This window comes from Gymnoscopelus braueri, assembly GCF_963280865.1.
Source record: "Gymnoscopelus braueri genome assembly, chromosome: 1".
Classification (NCBI taxonomy): domain Eukaryota; kingdom Metazoa; phylum Chordata; class Actinopteri; order Myctophiformes; family Myctophidae; genus Gymnoscopelus; species Gymnoscopelus braueri.
The window spans coordinates 7,928,219-7,948,364 of NC_137603.1; the positions used below are offsets into that span (position 1 = coordinate 7,928,219).

Consider the following 20,146-nt stretch of genomic DNA (forward strand, 5'->3'; position numbering starts at 1 on the left):
TGCAGTTGATGCAGTCGTTATTGACAGCGATAGTCTAGCCTTTTAACTAGTCATTGTCTTTAAAAAAAAGTTTAGTTTTGTGTTTCTGAAGCTTAGTTTGTTCTGTTTTTGTAAAGCAACTTTGAGTAGGCTACGAGAAAAGTGTCATTTAAATTGGATGTATTATTATTTATTAATAAAACTAGATGTCAGGGCCGCTTTGCGGCCCTCACATCTAGTTTAACCACCACTCGTCATCGTCCAAAAACATTTCGACTGTCATCCCTTCTAAATAGTCAATTTCCTCCTCATCCTTCAATGGTGTGGTTGGAAGATTAACATAATTTTTATCATTGTCCACCTTGTATTGTTCCAATTCTTCTCTTTTTACCTGACTCAAAGTCAAGACACTATTACAGCGTTCTAATTCATCATAGTCCTCGAACATTTCGACTGTCATCCCTTCTAAATAGTCAATTTCCTCCTCGTCCTTTAGTGGTGTTCTTACAATATTGACATCATCATCATTTTTTCCCGTGACCACCTTGTATTGTTCCACTTCTCTATCTACATCGTTGGCTTTTTCATGGCTCAAATTTAACACATCATTACCATCGCACCACCACTCGTCATCGTCCCAAAACATTTCTACTGTCATCGCTACTAAATAATGAATTTCTTCCTCATCCTTCAATGGTGTGGCTAACAGTCTGATACTGTCATCATCCTTATCGTCGATCGATTTCTGTGGACTGGAACTTTGCCTTTTGTCAGGACCTTCGGGTTTCAGCTTCTTTGAGGGTGTTCTCTGTGGGCTGTCATTCCTTCTAAATAGTCAATTTCCTTCTTGTCCTTTAATGTTTCTACAATATTGACATCAGCATAGTTTTTTCTCATTTTTTTTTCTTGGCCTTTTGTTTAATGGTACTTTCCATCCTTACTTCCCCTGCTTTTGAGCAGTTGACCAAATATTTAAAATGATAAGGTAAATCTGAAACCTTGCTCATGTTTAATTATGAAGGACGGTAGCCTTTTGCCGGTCTAGTTATAGCTCTGCATACACGTCATGTGACGTCCGACATAAACGTTAAGCAAAGCCCTGCCAATTAATCAGTCTAGCTGAGAGTTTGATTGGCAACAGTCTGAGGCAGGTTTTGGGGCAATGGAGTTATTGTGTGTTGAGCTGATGGACATATTTCAACAATAAATAAAATAGTAATACATAATAATTACAATAGTTCAGTGTAAACAATATTGTCAGTTGTTCCCTCATCATTACCCTCAATGTAAACTTTGACAGCGCTGGCTCTCTTTCCCCTTGAGAAGGCTATGTAAAGTTGGCCATGAGCGAACACAGGCTGAGGTAAGTAGATGCCAACTCTGTCATTCTCTTGGCCTTGACCTTTATTGATGGTAACGGAGAAAGCTAACCTGACAGGGAACTGGCGTCTGCATAATGTGAAGGGAAGGCCTGCAGCCTGGTGCGCTGGTGAAAATTACCTCACGACAACTTGCCTCTGAAAACTTAACCCTCTGGCTGCTGGGACATCGACCGTGTGTGCGATCCGAACATGGATTATAATTATGGATATATAACATTTCTGTGACCGGTTGAAATGGTAATAAAACACGAAAATCTCTGGCAGTGGGCTGACACTCTTCTGAAAAACTCTGGCAGTTATAGAGTTAACACATTGACTGCCAAGAACGCAATATTGCGTCCATTAAAACATAATAATCATGTTTATAGGGATTACGCTAGAGGGTGCTCTTCGCCAACCTATGAATGATGCCTTGACATCCAGAGAAGGATAGAACCGGAAATTACGTCATCCCTCGAAATTATCACTCCATTCACTCCTATGTTATCAGATTTATAAAAACACATCTAGCTCGGATTTCTTCTCCCAGACTGCATTTTTTGGTGAAAACGAGCCATATTCAACTGCCTATAACTACAGAACGGATGATCGCGGTTACAATGTTTTTGTTCCGGTGGAAAGAAGAGAGACTCGTCCTTCCATTGAGACATCGTTTGTTGGGGAAAAAAAGATTGCTGGATCGTCAAAAAGACTCAAAATAAGGTCAAACCGCTGGCAGTGGCGGATGAATTAATTAATTAATTAATTAATACCAAACGTTTTTTATCAAATGTTTTATGGTCACCTCTTCTCCTTTTACCTGGCAGTTCCATCTTCAGCATCATTCTCCCAATGTACCCCTCATCTCTCCTCTGTACATGTCCAAACCATCTCAATATCGCCTCTCTTGCTTTATCCCCATACATTCTAACCTGGGCTGATCCTCTAATTAGTAATCCTCCTGTCTTTTTCCAGGCCGTACAGCATGGCTGCTCTCAATACCATCTTGTACATCTTCCCTCTCACTCTTGCTGGTAACCTTCTGTCACAAATCACTCCTGACACTTTCCTCCATCTGTACCACCCTGCCTGCACTCTCCTCTTCCACACTCCCCATTACTTTCAATAGTTGTCTCTGCAGCTCTTTAAATATAGTATATCATATAATTAAATATTCAACATATTTTTTTCACAGAATTAAATGTTTTATGGTCTTGATTCACCAGGAACCTAGATGGCTTGATTCTAGGCTTGAAATAATTGATATAGATATTTTTTGGAAATCTCTTATGGGAAAAATGAATGGACTTTGGATCGGTGGAACCACAAAATGGCCACCACTGCTATGCCCTATTGGAGACTAACTCAGTAACATGCTATGAGGGAAGTAATGACAGAAAAAGTTCCGCTTGTGTAAAAGAAACATGTCCATGCTCCAACCTAATGAAAAATGCAAGCCATTAAAAAATTAAATGGGGACAAAAAGAAACGCAACAAACCTGCACAATCACCACATGATTGAAAGACTGCACAGGCCATAACCATTTACCTCATTAAAGACACACAGTTGATAACATCTCTGTCAGGGTGTACAATTTACAAAGACTACGTAAGGTTTCTGACAGACGATTCCATTGTGTGTGTGTGTGTGTGTGTGTGTGTGTGTGTGTGCGTGCGTGCATGTGCGTGCGTGTGTTTCTTTCTAGACTCTCTGATGAGGTCGATCCTTCAAACATGGACATTGTGAGTAAAACCTGCTCCACTGCACAATAATCACACAGACTGAACATCCGGACAGTTACTGATTGTTTCCTGACTGCTTTTTGTCTTTCAGACACCCTTTTCACCGATCGTGCACAAATACAGGTAATTCATCCTAAACAGCTTCATTGGAACAGTACCTTCCTGTCTGTAGAACATGAGTCTCTAAGGCCTAGGCTACACGTGTATGGCTATTTTCCTAAACGGATATTTTCATCCTCATCAAAAAAAATCCCTGTCCACAGGAGAAAGATGTCTCTGTCCACACGTAAACGCAGAAACGCATTGAACACAGGAGCACATCCCTGATCAGTAGCAGGTTTCAATGTTTTATTTAATTTAATACTGACTTTAAATTTTTAATAAAACTTTCGGAAATGGGTCAAAAAAGCCACCCCAAATCCTGGACGAAAAGACTGTCTGATGCTCTGGATATGTGGATCTAGCGAGTAACAGCAGTGTGGTTTACAGTACAGGCCAGGGTATAGGGGTGTCGGAAAAAAACGATTTGAATACGAATCGTGATTCTCATGTTGGACGATTCAGAATCGATTCTCATTTTCCAAGAATCGATTTTTTTGAAGAAAAACTAAATCCGCTGCTGACTATGTTTATTGTGCCTTATCGGCCCCCGTAGGTACTGCGCATTACAAAGGGGCGTCGGGCGTGCGCGTGTAGTGTGTTTGTGTTACACATGTTGCTGTTGCTTTTGCCCGGCTAAAAATGGAGGATGAAGAAAAAGAAATACAGCCGCCTCCGCGGGCATTTGGAAACACTTTTTTTTTACCGTCAACCCGGCTCTCTCTTAAACTCTCGGGTGTTCAGAAGCAATACAGCTACAACTAGCCTATTCACCTGATGACAAAAATTGTTCAGATATTGCTTGTAATTATGAAAAGACAGAGCTATGGTGGTGTTTACATAAAACTTTGTGGAGGCTACAAACATTTGTGTTAACTTTGGATTCATTCAAATTGATTCTGGGAAAAAGTGACAGACATAGTATTCTGCAGCAACCTATTGCAGCATGCAGGTGTCACAAGCTTAAAATGTATTATTTACATAATATCAACACATCATGTATGCTTCTATGATGTAACTATAGCTGCCCAGCAATATAGCTACCAGCTCATATGCATGAACATTTGCTGATTCTCGCGTCCATGCGCAATTGCTGGTGTAGCAGAACAAATTTACACACAAGAATATTTAGAACTTGACTGTGCACACGCCACACATACAGACTTTTTTGTGTCACGTGCGATTGCATTTGGTCACATTGGGTGCATATATTAGTAGGTTTATATCCACACAGTTACTCTGTAGCACCCGCAATTACAAATATTCAAGCTTCCCTTCAGCACCCCAATAAAAATGGCGCCGCCACTGTGGACTATTAATATTATTATTGGATGCAGCAGACGCCTTTGCTCGCTGGTGAAGTGGTGCAGTTGATGCAACAATGATACGTTATTGACAGCGATAGTCTAGCCTTTTAACTAGTCATTGTCTTTTTTAAAAAGTTTAGTTTTGTGTTTCTGAAGCTTAGTTTGTTCTGTTTTTGTAAAGCAACTTTGAGAAGGCTACGAGAAAAGTGTCATATAAATTGGATGTATTATTATTTATTAATAAAACTAGATGTCAGGGCCGCTTTGCGGCCCTCACATCTAGTTTAACCACCACTCGTCATCGTCCAAAAACATTTCGACTGTCATCCCTTCTAAATAGTCAATTTCCTCCTCATCCTTCAATGGTGTGGTTGGAAGATTAACATAATTTGTATCATTGTCCACCTTGTATTGTTCCAATTCTTCTCTTTTTACCTTACTCAAAGTCAAGACACTATTACAGCGTTCTAATTCATCATAGTCCTCGAACATTTCGACTGTCATCTCTTCTAAATAGTCAATTTCCTCCTCGTCCTTTAGTGGTGTTCTTACAATATTGACATCATCATCGTTTTTTCCCGTGACCACCTTGTATTGTTCCACTTCTCTATCTACATCGTTGGCTTTTTCGTGGCTCAAATTTAACACATCATTACCATCGCACCACCACTCGTCATCGTCCCAAAACATTTCGACTGTCATCCCTACTAAATAATGAATTTCTTCCTCATCCTTCAATGGTGTGGCTAACAGTCTGATACTGTCATCATCCTTATCGTCGATCGATTTCTGTGGACTGGAACTTTGCCTTTTGTCAGGACCTTCGGGTTTCAGCTTCTTTGAGGGTGTTCTCTGTGGGCTGTCTGTGGGCTGTCATTCCTTCTAAGTAGTCAATTTCCTTCTTGTCCTTTAATATTTCTATAATATTGACATCAGCATCGTTTTTTCTCGTTTTTTTTTCTTGGCCTTTTGTTTAATGGTACTTTCCATCCTTACTTCCCCTGCTTTTGAGCAGTTGACCAAATATTTAAAATGATAAGGTAAATCTGAAACCTTGCTCATGTTTAATTATGAAGGACGGTAGCCTTTTGCCGTGACATAAACGTCACATGCAAGCAAAGCCCTGCCAATTAATCAGTCTAGCTGAGAGTTTGATTGGCAACAGTCTGAGGCAGGTTTTGGGGCAAATGGAGTTATTGTGTGTTGAGCTGATGGACATATTTCAACAATGAATAAAATAGTAATACATAATAATAACAATAGTTCAGTGTAAACAATATTGTCAGTTGTTCCCTCATCATTACCCTCAATGTAAACTTTGACAGCACTGGCTCTCTTTCTCCTTGAGAAGGCTGTGTAGAGTTGGCCATGAGCGAACACAGGCTGAGGTAAGTAGATGCCAACTCTGTCATTCTCTTGGCCTTGACCTTTATTGATGGTAACGGAGAAAGCTAACCTGACAGGGAACTGGCGTCTGCATAATGTGAAGGGAAGGTCTTCACTTCTGTCATGGTGAGGGATCCTTGGGAGGAAGAGTCTTTCACCCTTGTTTGTCCCTACTGCAATCTCACATTCAATGACTTTGTCCATCATCTGTACCACCACCATTCTGGTGCCATTCCTGAGAGTACGCTCGGCACCTGCTTGCAGGTTTCTAAGCACCATGACTGGGGCTCCATGACGGAAGCCATTGATACTAAACCATTATACTGCCTGATGTTGTCCATGAATTGCCTGGATTGGAGAGAGTCCCTGTCAAACAGAGATTGTAGTCTAGGAGTGGGGTCCATGAATGTTTGGAGTTAAACGAGAGGTGATGCGTGGCCAAGGCTGAACGGATTGTTGGGGACGTCCACCATCCCAGCCACAGACTGTTCAGGCCAGCATTGCGGCCGCGGCCAGGCAAGCGGTATCTCAGCCTTGCTAGCCACACACAAAGACTATGAGTACTTTCTTCTTGGCCACCATAAGACTTATGAACACACACTGAACACATGGCTCAGACTATATGGCCATATGTCTGTGGCTAATGTATTGGACTACTATGACAATGCGGTTTGCACTTTAGGTAGTTTAGATCTTCTACAATGATTTTATTAAGCAGCTTAGTTTCTAACATAACACTTTTTGAGTCTTGAACACGGTATTCCTGAGACTGTAGCTGCTGTGTTGGTTTTTAGCGCACAATGAATTTCACGTGCTTTTACTTGTAAATGGTATTGTTGACAATAAAGTTGAACCTTGAACCTTGAACCTTGATAAATATATAATTCACGGGGACCCCCACCCGCCCAAAGGCTCTCTTTTTTTTCGGGCTTGTAGATCTTCGATTTTCGCATAAGAATTGAATTAGTGTGGAAAAACTAATTGGTTAGTGATCAGATTTACTGTTTAAAGGGCAAGACCCCTTTGGTAGAGGTTTGGGATGTGTAGTTACCTTGCCATGATGTAACTCCAAAGGTGGACGAGAAATCTATATTACGCATGAGCCAATGTGAGCCAGAGAATGTCACATTTTGTGTTCTGCCCCGTTTATCCACTCTGAGAGGTGGTCACAATTTTGGAGTTTTCAACCCCCCAAAACGCCATTGCCGTGTAAACGGAAGGCACATCTGGTAAACTCTTTCGCTGTTTTCAGCAGGGAGCGTTTGTCGTGTAAACGGTGCCTCTTCCTGTTTGCACTGACATGTTGTTTCTATAGAACCAACCACTGTGATTGTAAATGAACTGGATGCAACATTTGCCAAGATGAGACCTAATAAAGTCAATACATTATATCATTAAAAAAAACATTGTGTCACAGGTTCAAGTTCCCCGGGGCGGGGCTGTTCCAGTGCAGATTGACAGAGTTGGTGTTTGGAACGACAAGGGCTGGAACAGTCTTCTACAAGGTTGTAAGCTGGGAAACATGGCTCCAGTCAACAGGAATGATTCCTGCAGGGCCTCTATTTGACATCGAGGGTCCTCAGGAGTCTGTCTGCGAGCTACACCTGCCACACTGTGACATCACACCCGGTGAGGCACTGCTTCTTGTTCAAAGTGAGACAGTATAACAGAAACTATGTTGAAATCCAATGCGGGATGTTGTATTTGGTTTAGGCATGTTGTTAAAGAGAGAATCATGTTTGTTTGTTTAGATTTTGTCCACCGTAAAATTGATTCTATATATAACTTTGCCTAGGCCTATATTTAATGTGCAACCCATCCTTTAGTGAGGAGGATGTGAAAATCAGACACAACACTTCCCAATGCCATTTATGTGCTGAGCAATGCAAATCACATCCAATATGTATAACGTGGTGAAATGCGTTGTCTTACATAGGCTGATGGTATTTTTCCAGGGCACAGTAAGTGAGCGCTTAGCACACAGAACGTATAGGGTTGTGTTAGATTTTCACATGTGAAAGGATAGAATGATGTTAAACATCTGCAGAATGTAAAAAATAATAATAAAATACAATAAAATAAATTCACAGATGGTGACCTTTCTGTGGCCCACATCTCAAATGATGAGGTGAACTTCTTGGAACCACTGAAAGTGACTGAGACTCACGTGGTTGTAAATGTGACCCACCTGTCTCTCTTTGGGCTGACATGGAGTTTTAAACGTAAACGTAACCCTAAACCAATCGAAGGCCAAGTTCTGCTGTTCCTTCGTCCACCAAGAAGAGACAGACATGAGATGAGTGTGTTCCTGCTGCCAGTCAATGTGCCTCCAGAAGAGGTAAAATATGTTATCAGTATCTCAGAGAGTTTGAATCTCTTTAGACATACTGTACTAAAACATGAAAAACATGATTATGATTTTGAAGACAACCAGAGGCTAGTCTATGTGACAGCCAGTTCATAACATACTGTAAATACAAAGCAGGGATTATCAACATGTCCGTACACCAACAAATGGGTATGTGGCAAGACTTGTATATGTCCATATTTTGAAAAAAATAAAACATTAAGAACTATAATGTTCTTATTTTGTTCCTGTAATGTGTGATACAAGCACTGACTGTAATGACAATACCCAATAAAAAATATTCTCTGTGTTTTCTTCAGAATAGGTAGGAAAAAAAACAACAATAAGAATACTGTCATTGTAAAATATGAATCGCATTGGCATAGACACTATGGCACATAAGGAGTCCACTAGTATACGTTTAGGTCTATTTGGTTCTTTACAGTAATATTATTGACCGACAAAAGTTTATCACAAGCCATCACTAAGGTGATGACCCCTGCAAAAGAGCAATGTAATGATAGCCTGTTTATCGACAGTGCCAAATACTGGCTGTACATTTTAGAATGAAAAATCTGCCCAAATAAGAGGCATTATGATTGAACCATCTGGTCAAATTGTGTTGGTGTCATTGTAGGTGAAGTCTAAGTATGGACATTATGAATACATCGAGACACCCCGCCACTGTCATCTCACCCCAAAGAAAGTCTACAGTGTGCACTGTCCTGAGGCACATATTGTTCAACCAAAGGTATCACACATTAAAACTACAACCTGTGTTCATCATAAGGTAACATTACAACCTGACTTTATCATATTGTACAACTGCAATGTGAGTTCATCAGGTAAAATTTCAACCTGAGTGTATTGTATGATGCAATTACAACAGCTCCATTAAAACTGGGTGGTCAGGAAAACTGAGTGTCCTGATACTGCTACCATGTGTTGCATTACAACAATACCACAATGACATTATAATGCACTTACTGTATGTACTGTATGTCTTCAGGAGCACACTTTTAAGGAGGACTTCAATCAGTATGATGAGTTATTTGAGGTATTCATGGATCTCAACTCAAAATACTTCTCATTGGAGGTGCAGGGACCTGACAAAGAGGAAGTGTGGAAACGACAGGAGCTGAGCGTGAAAGGTACAATTAATTATTCTCTTCATTCATTTTCTATGGAAGCAGGCAGCATTGCTGCATTAAGGATTATGGCATGGGGGTTGAATGGAGCAGGGGTGACTCAAGGGGCATCAAAAGGTTATTCTTTGCTGCGTAGCATAGCTGAAAGCAAGTTTCCCAAATTAATTTCTCACAATCCAATCCAACTGTATTTATAGCACAGAGTTGACCGAGGTGCTTTACAGAAAACACAGTGGTAATATACTGTATGAGTCTGTCATGATGAACTTGTTCCTCCTCAGTTGCAGACACAGAGAGAGGAGCTCTCTGTGTCTGCAGCTTCCTCATCATCTCCTCATGATGTGAGACGAGGTGAGCTCATATAGTGACAAGTACAAGTTATTCCAAGCAATCAGCATAACAAACAAACTAATACATAATGGTGATAGTGAAAATAGCAGATCTACATCTATCACTTTTCACTATTTTCGAGAGAGGGCTTAAATTATTAATTATTTACATTATACTTTTGTAATTTTGGGTCCCAGGGAGACACAAAACTTCTCTTTTGAGTCTCGAGCTGAAAAGGTTTGTGAAGCCCTGTTGTAGAGGGGTCTTATTAACATTTAATGGTCGTAAAAATTAAGATCTCTCCTTCAAATGTGTTTCTGAGGTTTAAATAATCTGTGTCTAATCTTTAGTTTCCAACTTGTCCATATTAGCGCAAGTCTAACAGCATATTAGCTCATGTATAACTTTAGGCCTACTTGTCCATATTAGCTCATGTGTTCATGTTTCAATTTAATTTCTTGCAGCTCATTCCAGAGGTGCAGCAGGTGAGTAATGTTCAAAGCTGATTTCATTTAGGCTCAGACCTACTAGCTCTATCGATTCCCATTATATCATTTTCATAGCAGTGTCCATCAAAGTATCCTTTGGATTTTGATGTTTATAAGCTTTTGTTGCTTAATATCAGTTAATTGTTGACCTTTCTCATTAGAGTGTAACTTTGTCCAGTTCTGAACTTACATCCCATATTGTTCTGATGAGAGGTGATCATGTATACAATGTGGGACACTATGAGCACTGGCGGAACTTGAGGGTTGTCCATGCTTTATCACTGTATGTTTCTTTAAAGTGCAAATAGCGTTGAAATTTGACGTTGTTTTATCATAAAAATGTGTGCTGGCATCGCACTTTAGTTGCATATAGCACCATGGTCGTACCATAATTGAGAAATCCAGACATCTGTATTTTTTTTTACGAGGTTCTGGTATAAGATAATATCAAATTATAGCCTCTCTCTTCAATGCAGGACATTACAAGAGTTTGTTAGAAACACCTAGCATAAATATAATAAATAAAATAAAATAAGAAAAATATATATAATGCAGAAATTCTACACCTCTTTCAGCAGCCATGTCAAGAGCTGGAAAAACAAGAGGTCCCTCAGAGCAGGTATGTTTTTATGACCAGTCACATGTCACGGCTATAGGTTTACTGCCTGTGTATTTTTTTTATACAGGAAAATTAATCAAATCTTCCCTGAAATCCTATGTCTGTCTAATGTGATCGCTATAAAATGCTATGACATTTTAAATACATATTGCATCACCTTGGTGTGCATTGTTTCCTTTTATATCTTATATATTTTTGCATCGCATTTGTGTAGGTATGCAATGACCTTTACTGTGTGTACAAATCACTACCAATATCAATGTATTGTAATCTATGTACCAATAGAACCTTGGCCTAATCAAACTGAGAGTCCTGGAAGGTTGAGAATCACTTTAAAAACTACAGTATATAATATAGGTTATTAAAACAATACATAATGTAAACATTAACTGTGCAAACGGCTTGGTTTGGACATTTTTCAATCTATCTATCGCAAAATATTAACATTTAACTTCCCAAGACTAGAGGTGGACTGGTGAGGGAGACGATGCTCTTTGTTAGAGTTTGTTAGAGTCAACTAAAAGACCAAGTGAATGTCCAGCTTTCCACAACACTCTTCAGATGTGACAGTGCAGTTTTGAGTTCATACCTGGAGTCCAGCACTTTTATCAATCATTTAATCCACCATTCTCTGCTCTGCTCAGGGAAATGTAAAAAAAAAAATATATATATATATATATATATATATATATATATATATATATATATATATATATATATATATATATATATATATATATATATATATATATATATATATATGAATGCACTCCTTTTATCCTTACTCCTTCACTTTCCACATGTGACAGTAGATGCAAGAGATGATGTGACTTTGTTGTTTTGCCCTGTTCAACAGGATGCTGATGATGCTGTTAAACAGGATGCTGATGATGCTGTTAAACAGGATGCTGATGATGCTGTTCAACAGGATGCTGATGATGACTTGACGGATAAAGAAAAAGGTGAGCCTTTTTCTGTCCTTGGTACAGTTCAATGATTAAGGAAAGTAACGAGTAGGTGGTTGACTGGTGCCATCATTTGTTTGCCAGGTTGTAGGTTGTTATTTTTCTAAAACGAAATGTACCAGATGTTACATTACTATTTATGTGGGGAGAGATGCCGAGACTGCGCTTAATGCTCTGTTATGTATTTATCTCAACCACTTTCTTTTGTCTCTTGCAAACAGCACGTTTTGTGATACAGCAGAAGGCAGAGTTGATTCAAAAGGTTTCCACAGTCATGGCCATAGTGGACAGTCTAGGAGACAAAGTCCATCCTGAGATCTATGCTGAGATTCATGCCAAGGAGACAAACATGGAGCGAATGAGGATACTCTACATGTATGTGCTACAATCAAGTGGAACATTCATAAAAGCAGCATTTTACAATGCACTTAAACAACACCAGGCGCACCTGTTGGAGCCACTTGGTAAGTTCAGATGTACTATTATTATTATTATTATTATTATTTTTACATTTAGATTTGTATCCCCGTCAAGCCGAAACAGACACATGCGAGGGACTATGTTTTCATTCCTATGAGTCCAACCGTCCATCTGTCTGTCTGTCTGTCTGTGAACAGCTAATCTCGGACCAATCGGCTTTGCATGCAAACTTTCAGTTGGCCAAACCTTGGCCAACCTCAAATCAGCTCCACCATGAGGCAGATTTTTCTGCTACTACTCCCAACAGATTTTTTTCAAACCTCACACAAATTGGTACACATTATCTATGTAGTCATGTGATACAGATTTTTCATATTGAACTCTGGTTGGCTACAATTGGCTTCCAAATTTGAGGGAGTGGCCCTTTTTTTGCACAAAATGCATCAAATCATGAACATGGCATCCGAGTGATGTGATGCTTTGCACACACATTCCCACTAGGCCAACGATGAATTGCCTCCATATTGTTTTCAAATCGGCCTCATGGTGGCGCTATAACGGGTGGATCCACCTTTTTTGGCCTGTAACTGTTGAACTGTAGGTCATACAATCAAGAGCCAAAAGCCTTTAGTTTAGACTTTAACACATTAATCCTTTGGTTTATGACTCATATGCTTACGCTCATGATCACTTGTTTAGACTTTAAGGTAAAGGTCGTTTCAGACGGGGAGCGGCTGACGGCCTATGTATTTAATTTTCAATGAGAGGCGGGTGATTATTTGGGACGTGTGGAGAAGTTGAGGGGCGGAGAGGCAAGTCGGCGCGGTCCCGTGAAATTCTCGCGCTCGTGCTCGTTTGTGCACGCGTACGTGGGCGGCAAGAGCTGGATTGTGGTCATCTTTTTTTCCCCACTACACGCAATATATTTTGACTTTCACTTTTTTTCTGTTTGTAGAAAAGGCCTCTGCCAGCATGGTCCTGTCTGAGGAGCAGTTCCTGTGTCCGATCTGTAGGGACGTGTTCACTGATCCAATCACCACTCCATGTGAGCACAGCTTCTGCAAAACCTGTATCACCAAGTCCTGGGACACTACTGGTGTCTGTAAGTGTCCAATATGTCAAAAACAGTTCTATAGGAGACCAAAAGTCTCCGTTGATAGATTTCTCGCAGAGAAGGCTGATGAGTTCAGGATTTCACAGCAGCTGAAAGAAACTTCCATCACTAAGGGCGGATTCACACTATGGTCCCGCCTCCCGAGGTAGTCTCGGGTCCGATTGCTGCGTACTCGGGTACGGTACGCTGCAATGTGAATCCATCCGTACCGACAGGAGGAAGTGGACTGCTAATCATATATCATTTATATATTTTAGTGACGTCACTGCTAAAATACCAAGGATGCGTCCGTGACGCCAATATCATATTAACAGAGACGACGTTACATTTCGAGGTTTCAAAGACCAGTGCACACACTGCTTTGGTTGTGTATTGTTGATCTGTTGTTATTATAACTCAAGACAACGTCAGGAACACAGTCAAACTTTATTATTCACTCTAGACTCTGACAAGTGACTTTTCTTCTGTGAATGACATTCTCTATCTCCCAAAGCCCCATATTCCACAGCGCCCCCATGAGACACATATTTACCATTACTGTTGAATGAAATGGTCTCGGGTGCGGAAGAATCTTGGCCAATGTGAATACTGGCCAGCTGGGAGAGGCCAATCGTACTCGGGAACGGTTCGAATCAATCGGACCCGGTCTGAATCCACCCTGAAGCAGTTGAGTGATTTTGAACACAAATTGTATCTGAAAGAGGTGGTGGTCTCCCAATCCAATATCTTCACTGAATGAAGAGATTCCTGAAATGTACATTCTAATTTATATATATTGTTGCTGTCAGGCAGAAACCCTGTATCTCTACATTGTAACTTTTTTATTTTTTTATTTATATATTTTTTGTAAATTAATGCCATACTTCATCATGTACGAGTGTCACACAAATGTTGTGAAAATAGCAGATCTACAAACTCACAACACGTCTCGAAGTGACATGTTGTGTGCGTTAGGCTAGACGTAGGCCTATATGGATCTTTTTCTAGACGCATTTTTTTCTGTGCATTTGGGCCTCTCAACCACATGAATACAGCGTTTTCGGCCGCTAAAACTGAGATTTTTGTAAACGGATAAAAAAGATTTTCCAAAATATCCAATTCAGTGGACCTTGATGGCGGATATCTATCGGAGTGTTCATATTTGTTTATCGCTGTTAGGACTATTAACACGTTTATAACTTATCATTGTAGCATCTACCACTTCCCCGCGAGCCAGCTGATTTGTTTTGGGGTGCTGAGGGGAAGCTTGAATATTAATTGTGGGTGCTACAAAATAACTGTGGATATAAACCTAATAATATACGCAGAACGCACCCGTGTCGCACATGACACCAAAAAGTATGAGTGCCGTGTGCACAGCCAAGTTAAAATATTCTTGTGCGTAAATTTGATCTGCTCTGGGTAGTAGCCAAGTTTTCTTATACAGTATATATAGAGGTCAAAGTGCGGTCCAGGGACCCCCCAGGGGTTTGATTTGACATAATTTATAACATGATGGGGATGGGGTGATGACACTTGCGCGCACCTTTGATGTAGCTGGAACAATGAATGATGGGCGCCTTCCAGCTACATATTACGCACAAAATAAATTCCATGCAGGTATAGCTCCACTTGGAACCTCACTCTCCGCTATCAGCTCTGACATGAAGTTCCGCTGTGTTGGACCCTGGCGGAGGTCAGGTTCGGTGAAAGTCCCCGGTGATGATTACCTTTTTCTGCACATTGTATCCAAAAAGTAACGGTAGTCCGAGACGCAAACAGATGTTTGCAAAATAGTCGGAAAGTACAATTTAAGCGACGCGTTTAAATGGCTTATTTAGTCAGCCTGTGCCATGTTTTCTCATTGCAGCGGCATCAGCACAGTACTGACACCCACAGTCAGGCGTTGAATGTGAAAAACATCGCACAGGCTGATTTAAACAGTTATTTCAACCCGCCGCTTACATTTTTCAAAAACTAAAAAACTGTGTGTAGAAAAAATACTTAAATAAAATGTATTTCGTACATTTCTCCTGCGAAATGCAGTGATGCCAATGTCATTGGTTGTAAATGTATTGTTTCACATCATTGACGATGTACAGTATGCCAGATGATCTAAAACAATGAGAAATACACACTCTAATATATCTTTGGTTTCCCCACATCAGAAGAATGGGATTTGTAATTGTATTTAGCCACTCAAGAATGTATTGGTGGGGAACTACTGTACTGTATGTACTGTATGAAAGATTTGCCATTGCATTACATTGTTTACATTTGTATTAATTTTTTTGTCATGTACAGAACATTTAAATGTTTACTGATATCTGGTGTTTCACTCTTCATCAGGCTGTAGTTTTATATGGGAAAACATTTTGTAAAAAATTAAACTATGCTAAAATCTGACGTGGTTTATTTTTGTGATGAAATTATTTTGTCAACAGTTCGAACATCAAACTTGTTACAGTGAATGTGACTCAGTCAGTAGGAAATAGACAAAATAAGGCAAAGACAACAGCTCAGGTTTGAAAGAATGAAGAAAGCTAATGTATACTAGGTTAGTTCCAACACAATAGATTGATTGATCATTAAAGTAAACATGCTCAGAAATCTGACCACTTAACACAGCAGCTGAATGGTATTACATTATAACATTTTTCAATTCAAGGACCCCCATTTGGCGCCCCTTTGTTTTTAATCCCTGGGACCCCAATCTACACTGTAAAATCCTCAGTGCTTTTTTTACTCTGAAAGTATACAAATGGACCGGTAAGGGTCCATTTGGTTCCATTTGTACTCTCTGAGTTACAGACCTGTTAAAGGACGACTTCACCGATTTTCAACCTATCTTCGTATAATTGGTCCTCACTAATACTCATGATAAAATGGTTTTTAAAAAAATTACTCGGTCTGTGTCTCAGAGGAGGGCTGTGGACAGTTCAGAGTCCCGTCTACCAGTGACATCATCAATGGGGAATCCAAGCTAATAGAAACTGCAGGCTTTCTATTCCTGGAAAGTTGCAATGCAGTAATGCAATACAATAAAATAAGCCATTGTTGTCGTGTTAATAACAATCGAAATAACAAATGTGAAATCTTGTTTGAAAAATAAATCCTGCCTAACAATGATGTCACTGGTAGACGGGTTTCTGGACTGTCCACAGCCCTCCTATGAGACACAGACCAAGTAAAAAAATTGAACCATTTTATCATGAGTATTAGTGATTCAATTATATGAAGATAGGTTGAAAATCGGTGAAGTCGTCCTTTAAGGGTCCCCAGACCACACGTTGAGAACCAGTGGTCTAAGAAACAGAAACATCTGCTCACCTTTGACCCCTGATGTACAACACAATATAAATGATCACAATCTGAATGGGTTTCATTAATAACAGTACTACAGTATTTATTACAACAGAATAAAAGAAAAATAACCACATAAGTCATCAGGTCTGTGAATTAAAATATGTTCTTGTGTAGATGCATGTATTTATTTTAGAGTTGTTGTTGATATGTAATGTATTGTTTTGGACCACAATTGAAACAAGCCCCTTAATTGTGTTTAATTAAGCCTATTTTTGTTTCACATTTAAACTTGATAATTAGGCCAGATAGACATACTTTATTAATTCTCCTGATATAAATGAGTGAAAAATCTGAAAAATGTTAAACATGATCTAACAAATGTCCCACAATACTGCACACTGCCCATACAAATGAATCCTTTGACCCAGTGTTGTTAAACTATACTCATGTATGTTGGTTACTTGTTTACAGTTGTTCTGTTATTTTAGATAGACATATGCTAATGCTAAGAGTCTTCAGATAGCATGCTGTTTAGACTGTAGATTAATTCCATTTACTCTGATCTTACACCAGGGGTCTTCAACATGGGGGTCCTCAGAGATACTGCAGGGGAGGGGTCGCCAGATCATTGTGTGATTGGAACTATACTGTTCCTCAGTAAGGTTTGAGATAAATTGTGGATACCACTTAATACTATCCTCTGATAGTTATGGATACAGACACACTGTTTATTGTGTTTTCATCCTGACACATTTTGTATTGTAACCAAGAAAATGGACATGTAGTTGAACTTCTGAATTAAATGAATTACATGCTACTTGTTCTTTGTTTTCTTTGTTTTTTATTGACCAGATCCAAAACACGTTCATGTAGGGTGGTAAAATCACAGTTAAGTTACATTTACAATGTTATTTACAGCATTTGTAGTAGCCTACTGACTTGACTACTGAGTTGCATTAACTCTACAGTATTAAACCTTGAAGGGCTATGCATTGGCCTGTTCACAGGCATCTATCCACGCACTGAAAACATCCACCGGCTCTGACAGATAATGTATAGGCGTTTGGTGCGCCTCTGCGCAAATACGGCATGTTATATATCCCACATTTCGAGTCCTTTCCATTTTGACATCACAGGAGTTGTAGTGGTTGCAGAACGGGCAGGTGAACATGGTGTCCAGACCCATCTGTTGTTTCTTGGGTGCTGGCTTCCTCGTGGACTTTCTGCGTCCCATTGTTGACCTGTCAACGCCGCCCTGTTCGCTCTCCGCAAGGTCTGCTGTAACGTTCAGAGAAGCTGGGTTATATGTAGTTCGTAGTTGGACTGACTTCTGAATCTATGACGTGTCCCTTATGGAAAATGACGAACGCAGCAATAACACCCTGGTAACTAGTAACACTGATGCCTGCAGGACACTTCGTACTGCTTAGTGAGCATCCACTCTATTTATATGGGTTTGGTCTACCCATGTGGGTGTAACCTTCTGTTGATTAATCATGTGACTTGTGTATTGTCTTAGATGACACAACTCAGGCTCCAGCACCGTTCTATAACAGTGGCTACTGTCCTTCTCTGATCTAATCAATCAACTCTCTCAACACTCTCATGTGACATGTGTAAAGTCCCCCTCGCGACCCTTAATTTTATAATCCTGACATCTGTAGTGTTTATATGTGTAGTTCTTGGCTTGTTGAGTAGTTCTAAATGTAAATGTTTCGGCCAGGGATAGAATACTAGGTTCCTAATTATTCATAGTAACAGTAACTGAAGGTAATCTAATATGAATGTGCTGGCAATAAACATACTTCCATGACAAATGGAAATCTTTTCCTTTTTCTGTGCATTTCTGCTTCATTTCAATAGGTCAGTGTAGAGAGACAGTCAAGGTGGGGGAGAAAGTAGGGGAGTGACAACGTTGTGACAAAGAGCAATGGTCGAGCTGGTCTGGGAATCGAACCAGGGAATCGCTGCCCTAACTTGCTAATAAATGGTGATTTCAAATTGAACAATAAAAGGTATTTCCATGCACCTCATATAGTGGATTGTTTTAGGAAAGCAATCTAACATAAAATGGTTTGACATTTGCTTAATATTTTTTTAACATACGTTTTTGGGGTAATTTCATATAAGATTTTACAGTCCAATTGGACCTTATAGTTAATTACTCACAAAAGGTGTGTATACCATATCGTCTCTGTCGGGTGCAAACCTCTATGTCCAGAACTGTTACTTTTCAGGATTGAAATCAAAAATAGCAAAAGTAGCAGATCTACAAGCTCAAAAGATGTCGCTGTTTCGAGCTTGTGGATCTGCTGCTGTTGATACTTTTGCGTGACACTGCATGGTTTGATCAAGTAGGGCATTAATTTACGAGAAAACACAAAAGGTTTAAATATGGAGATAAGAGATTTCTGCCCGACAGCAACGATATGTTACTACACATGTTACAATTAGCGAACATTGCTGATATGCAAGCTCACCTGTGTTTTGCATTGAGATATGCTTTCACAACATTTTTTTCTTTTGTGAAAATGTTCCCCTATGACATGCTCAACATAGGGACCACAGGTAGAAAGTGCTTAGTGTGCCTCTATTGTGTCACTGATTAAAAATAAAAACAAAATCACATTAGTTTTGGTTGATAGTGTAAAAATTTACACACATAAAATATGCTGTAGAGATTGCCTATTCCTCACTAGATAGATACTGTTCCTCAGTAAGGTTTGAGATAAATTGTGGATACCACTTAATACTATCCTCTGATAGTTATGGATACAGACACACTGTTTATTGTGTTTTCATCCTGACACATTTTGTATTGTAACCAAGAAAATGGACATGTAGTTGTACTTGAACTTCTGAATTAAATGAATTACATGCTACTTGTTCTTTGTTTTCTTTGTTTTTTATTGACCAGATCCAAAACACGTTCATGTAGGGTGGTAAAATCACAGTTAAGTTACATTTACAATGTTATTTACAGCATTTGCAGTAGCCTACTGACTTGACTACTGAGTTGCATTAACTCTACAGTATTAAACCTTGAAGGGCTATGCATTGGCCTGTTCACAGGCATCTATCCACGCACTGAAAACATCCACCGGCTCTGACAGATAATGTATAGGCGTTTGGTGCGCCTCTGTGCAAATACGGCATGTTAAATATTCCACATTTCGAGTCTTTCCATTTTGACATCACAGGAGTTGTAGTGGTTGCAGAACGGGCAGGTGAACATGGTGTCCAGACCCATCTGTTGTTTCTTGGGTGCTGGCTTCCTCGTGGACTTTCTGCGTCCCATTGTTGACCTGTCAACGCCGCCCTGTTCGCTCTCCGCAAGGTCTGCTGTAACGTTCAGAGAAGCTGGGTTAGATGTAGTTCGTAGTTGGACTGACTTCACAACTCAGACCTGTGTCTTTGATGATTTTATTATACTAACACTACAATACAAACATACTCTAACACTTATAGGCCAATAGGTTATAAACCTAGGAAAGGAAACACAAACATTCTTGGATGTACACGTCCTTATTTAGACATACTGTACATATCGTTGTT

General features: G+C 39.7%; 2 protein-coding genes and 1 pseudogene across 3 annotated transcripts in view; 1 reads left to right on the forward strand and 2 right to left on the reverse strand.

The window, feature by feature from the left end:
* The window catches only part of LOC308082361 (uncharacterized protein), a 48,816-nt gene extending 33,194 nt beyond the window's left edge, over nucleotides 1-15,622 (forward strand). The window contains exons 17-27 of the mRNA XM_080424086.1: nucleotides 3,047-3,083; nucleotides 3,175-3,206; nucleotides 7,293-7,504; nucleotides 7,966-8,213; nucleotides 8,860-8,973; nucleotides 9,232-9,373; nucleotides 10,165-10,185; nucleotides 10,767-10,807; nucleotides 11,664-11,769; nucleotides 11,994-12,236; nucleotides 13,148-15,622. Coding sequence (XP_080280212.1) covers nucleotides 3,047-3,083; nucleotides 3,175-3,206; nucleotides 7,293-7,504; nucleotides 7,966-8,213; nucleotides 8,860-8,973; nucleotides 9,232-9,373; nucleotides 10,165-10,185; nucleotides 10,767-10,807; nucleotides 11,664-11,769; nucleotides 11,994-12,236; nucleotides 13,148-13,455 — 1,504 coding nt within the window. The 3' untranslated portion in view covers nucleotides 13,456-15,622. The remainder of the gene's footprint in view (nucleotides 1-3,046; nucleotides 3,084-3,174; nucleotides 3,207-7,292; nucleotides 7,505-7,965; nucleotides 8,214-8,859; nucleotides 8,974-9,231; nucleotides 9,374-10,164; nucleotides 10,186-10,766; nucleotides 10,808-11,663; nucleotides 11,770-11,993; nucleotides 12,237-13,147) is intronic.
* A 1,954-nt stretch (nucleotides 15,623-17,576) lies between these two features.
* LOC308082370 (transcription elongation factor 1 homolog) lies at nucleotides 17,577-17,825 on the reverse strand (the record flags this gene model as incomplete). The annotated part of the gene is made up of 1 exon (XM_080424098.1): nucleotides 17,577-17,825. The coding sequence occupies one exon, from the start codon at nucleotides 17,823-17,825 to the stop codon at nucleotides 17,577-17,579; it is 249 nt and encodes an 82-aa protein (XP_080280224.1).
* Nucleotides 17,826-19,641: 1,816 nt separating this feature from the next.
* LOC308082381 (transcription elongation factor 1 homolog) lies at nucleotides 19,642-19,889 on the reverse strand (annotated as a pseudogene). Its single transcript has one exon. The product of its transcript is annotated as a transcription elongation factor 1 homolog (transcript).
* Nucleotides 19,890-20,146: the final 257 nt, after the last annotated feature.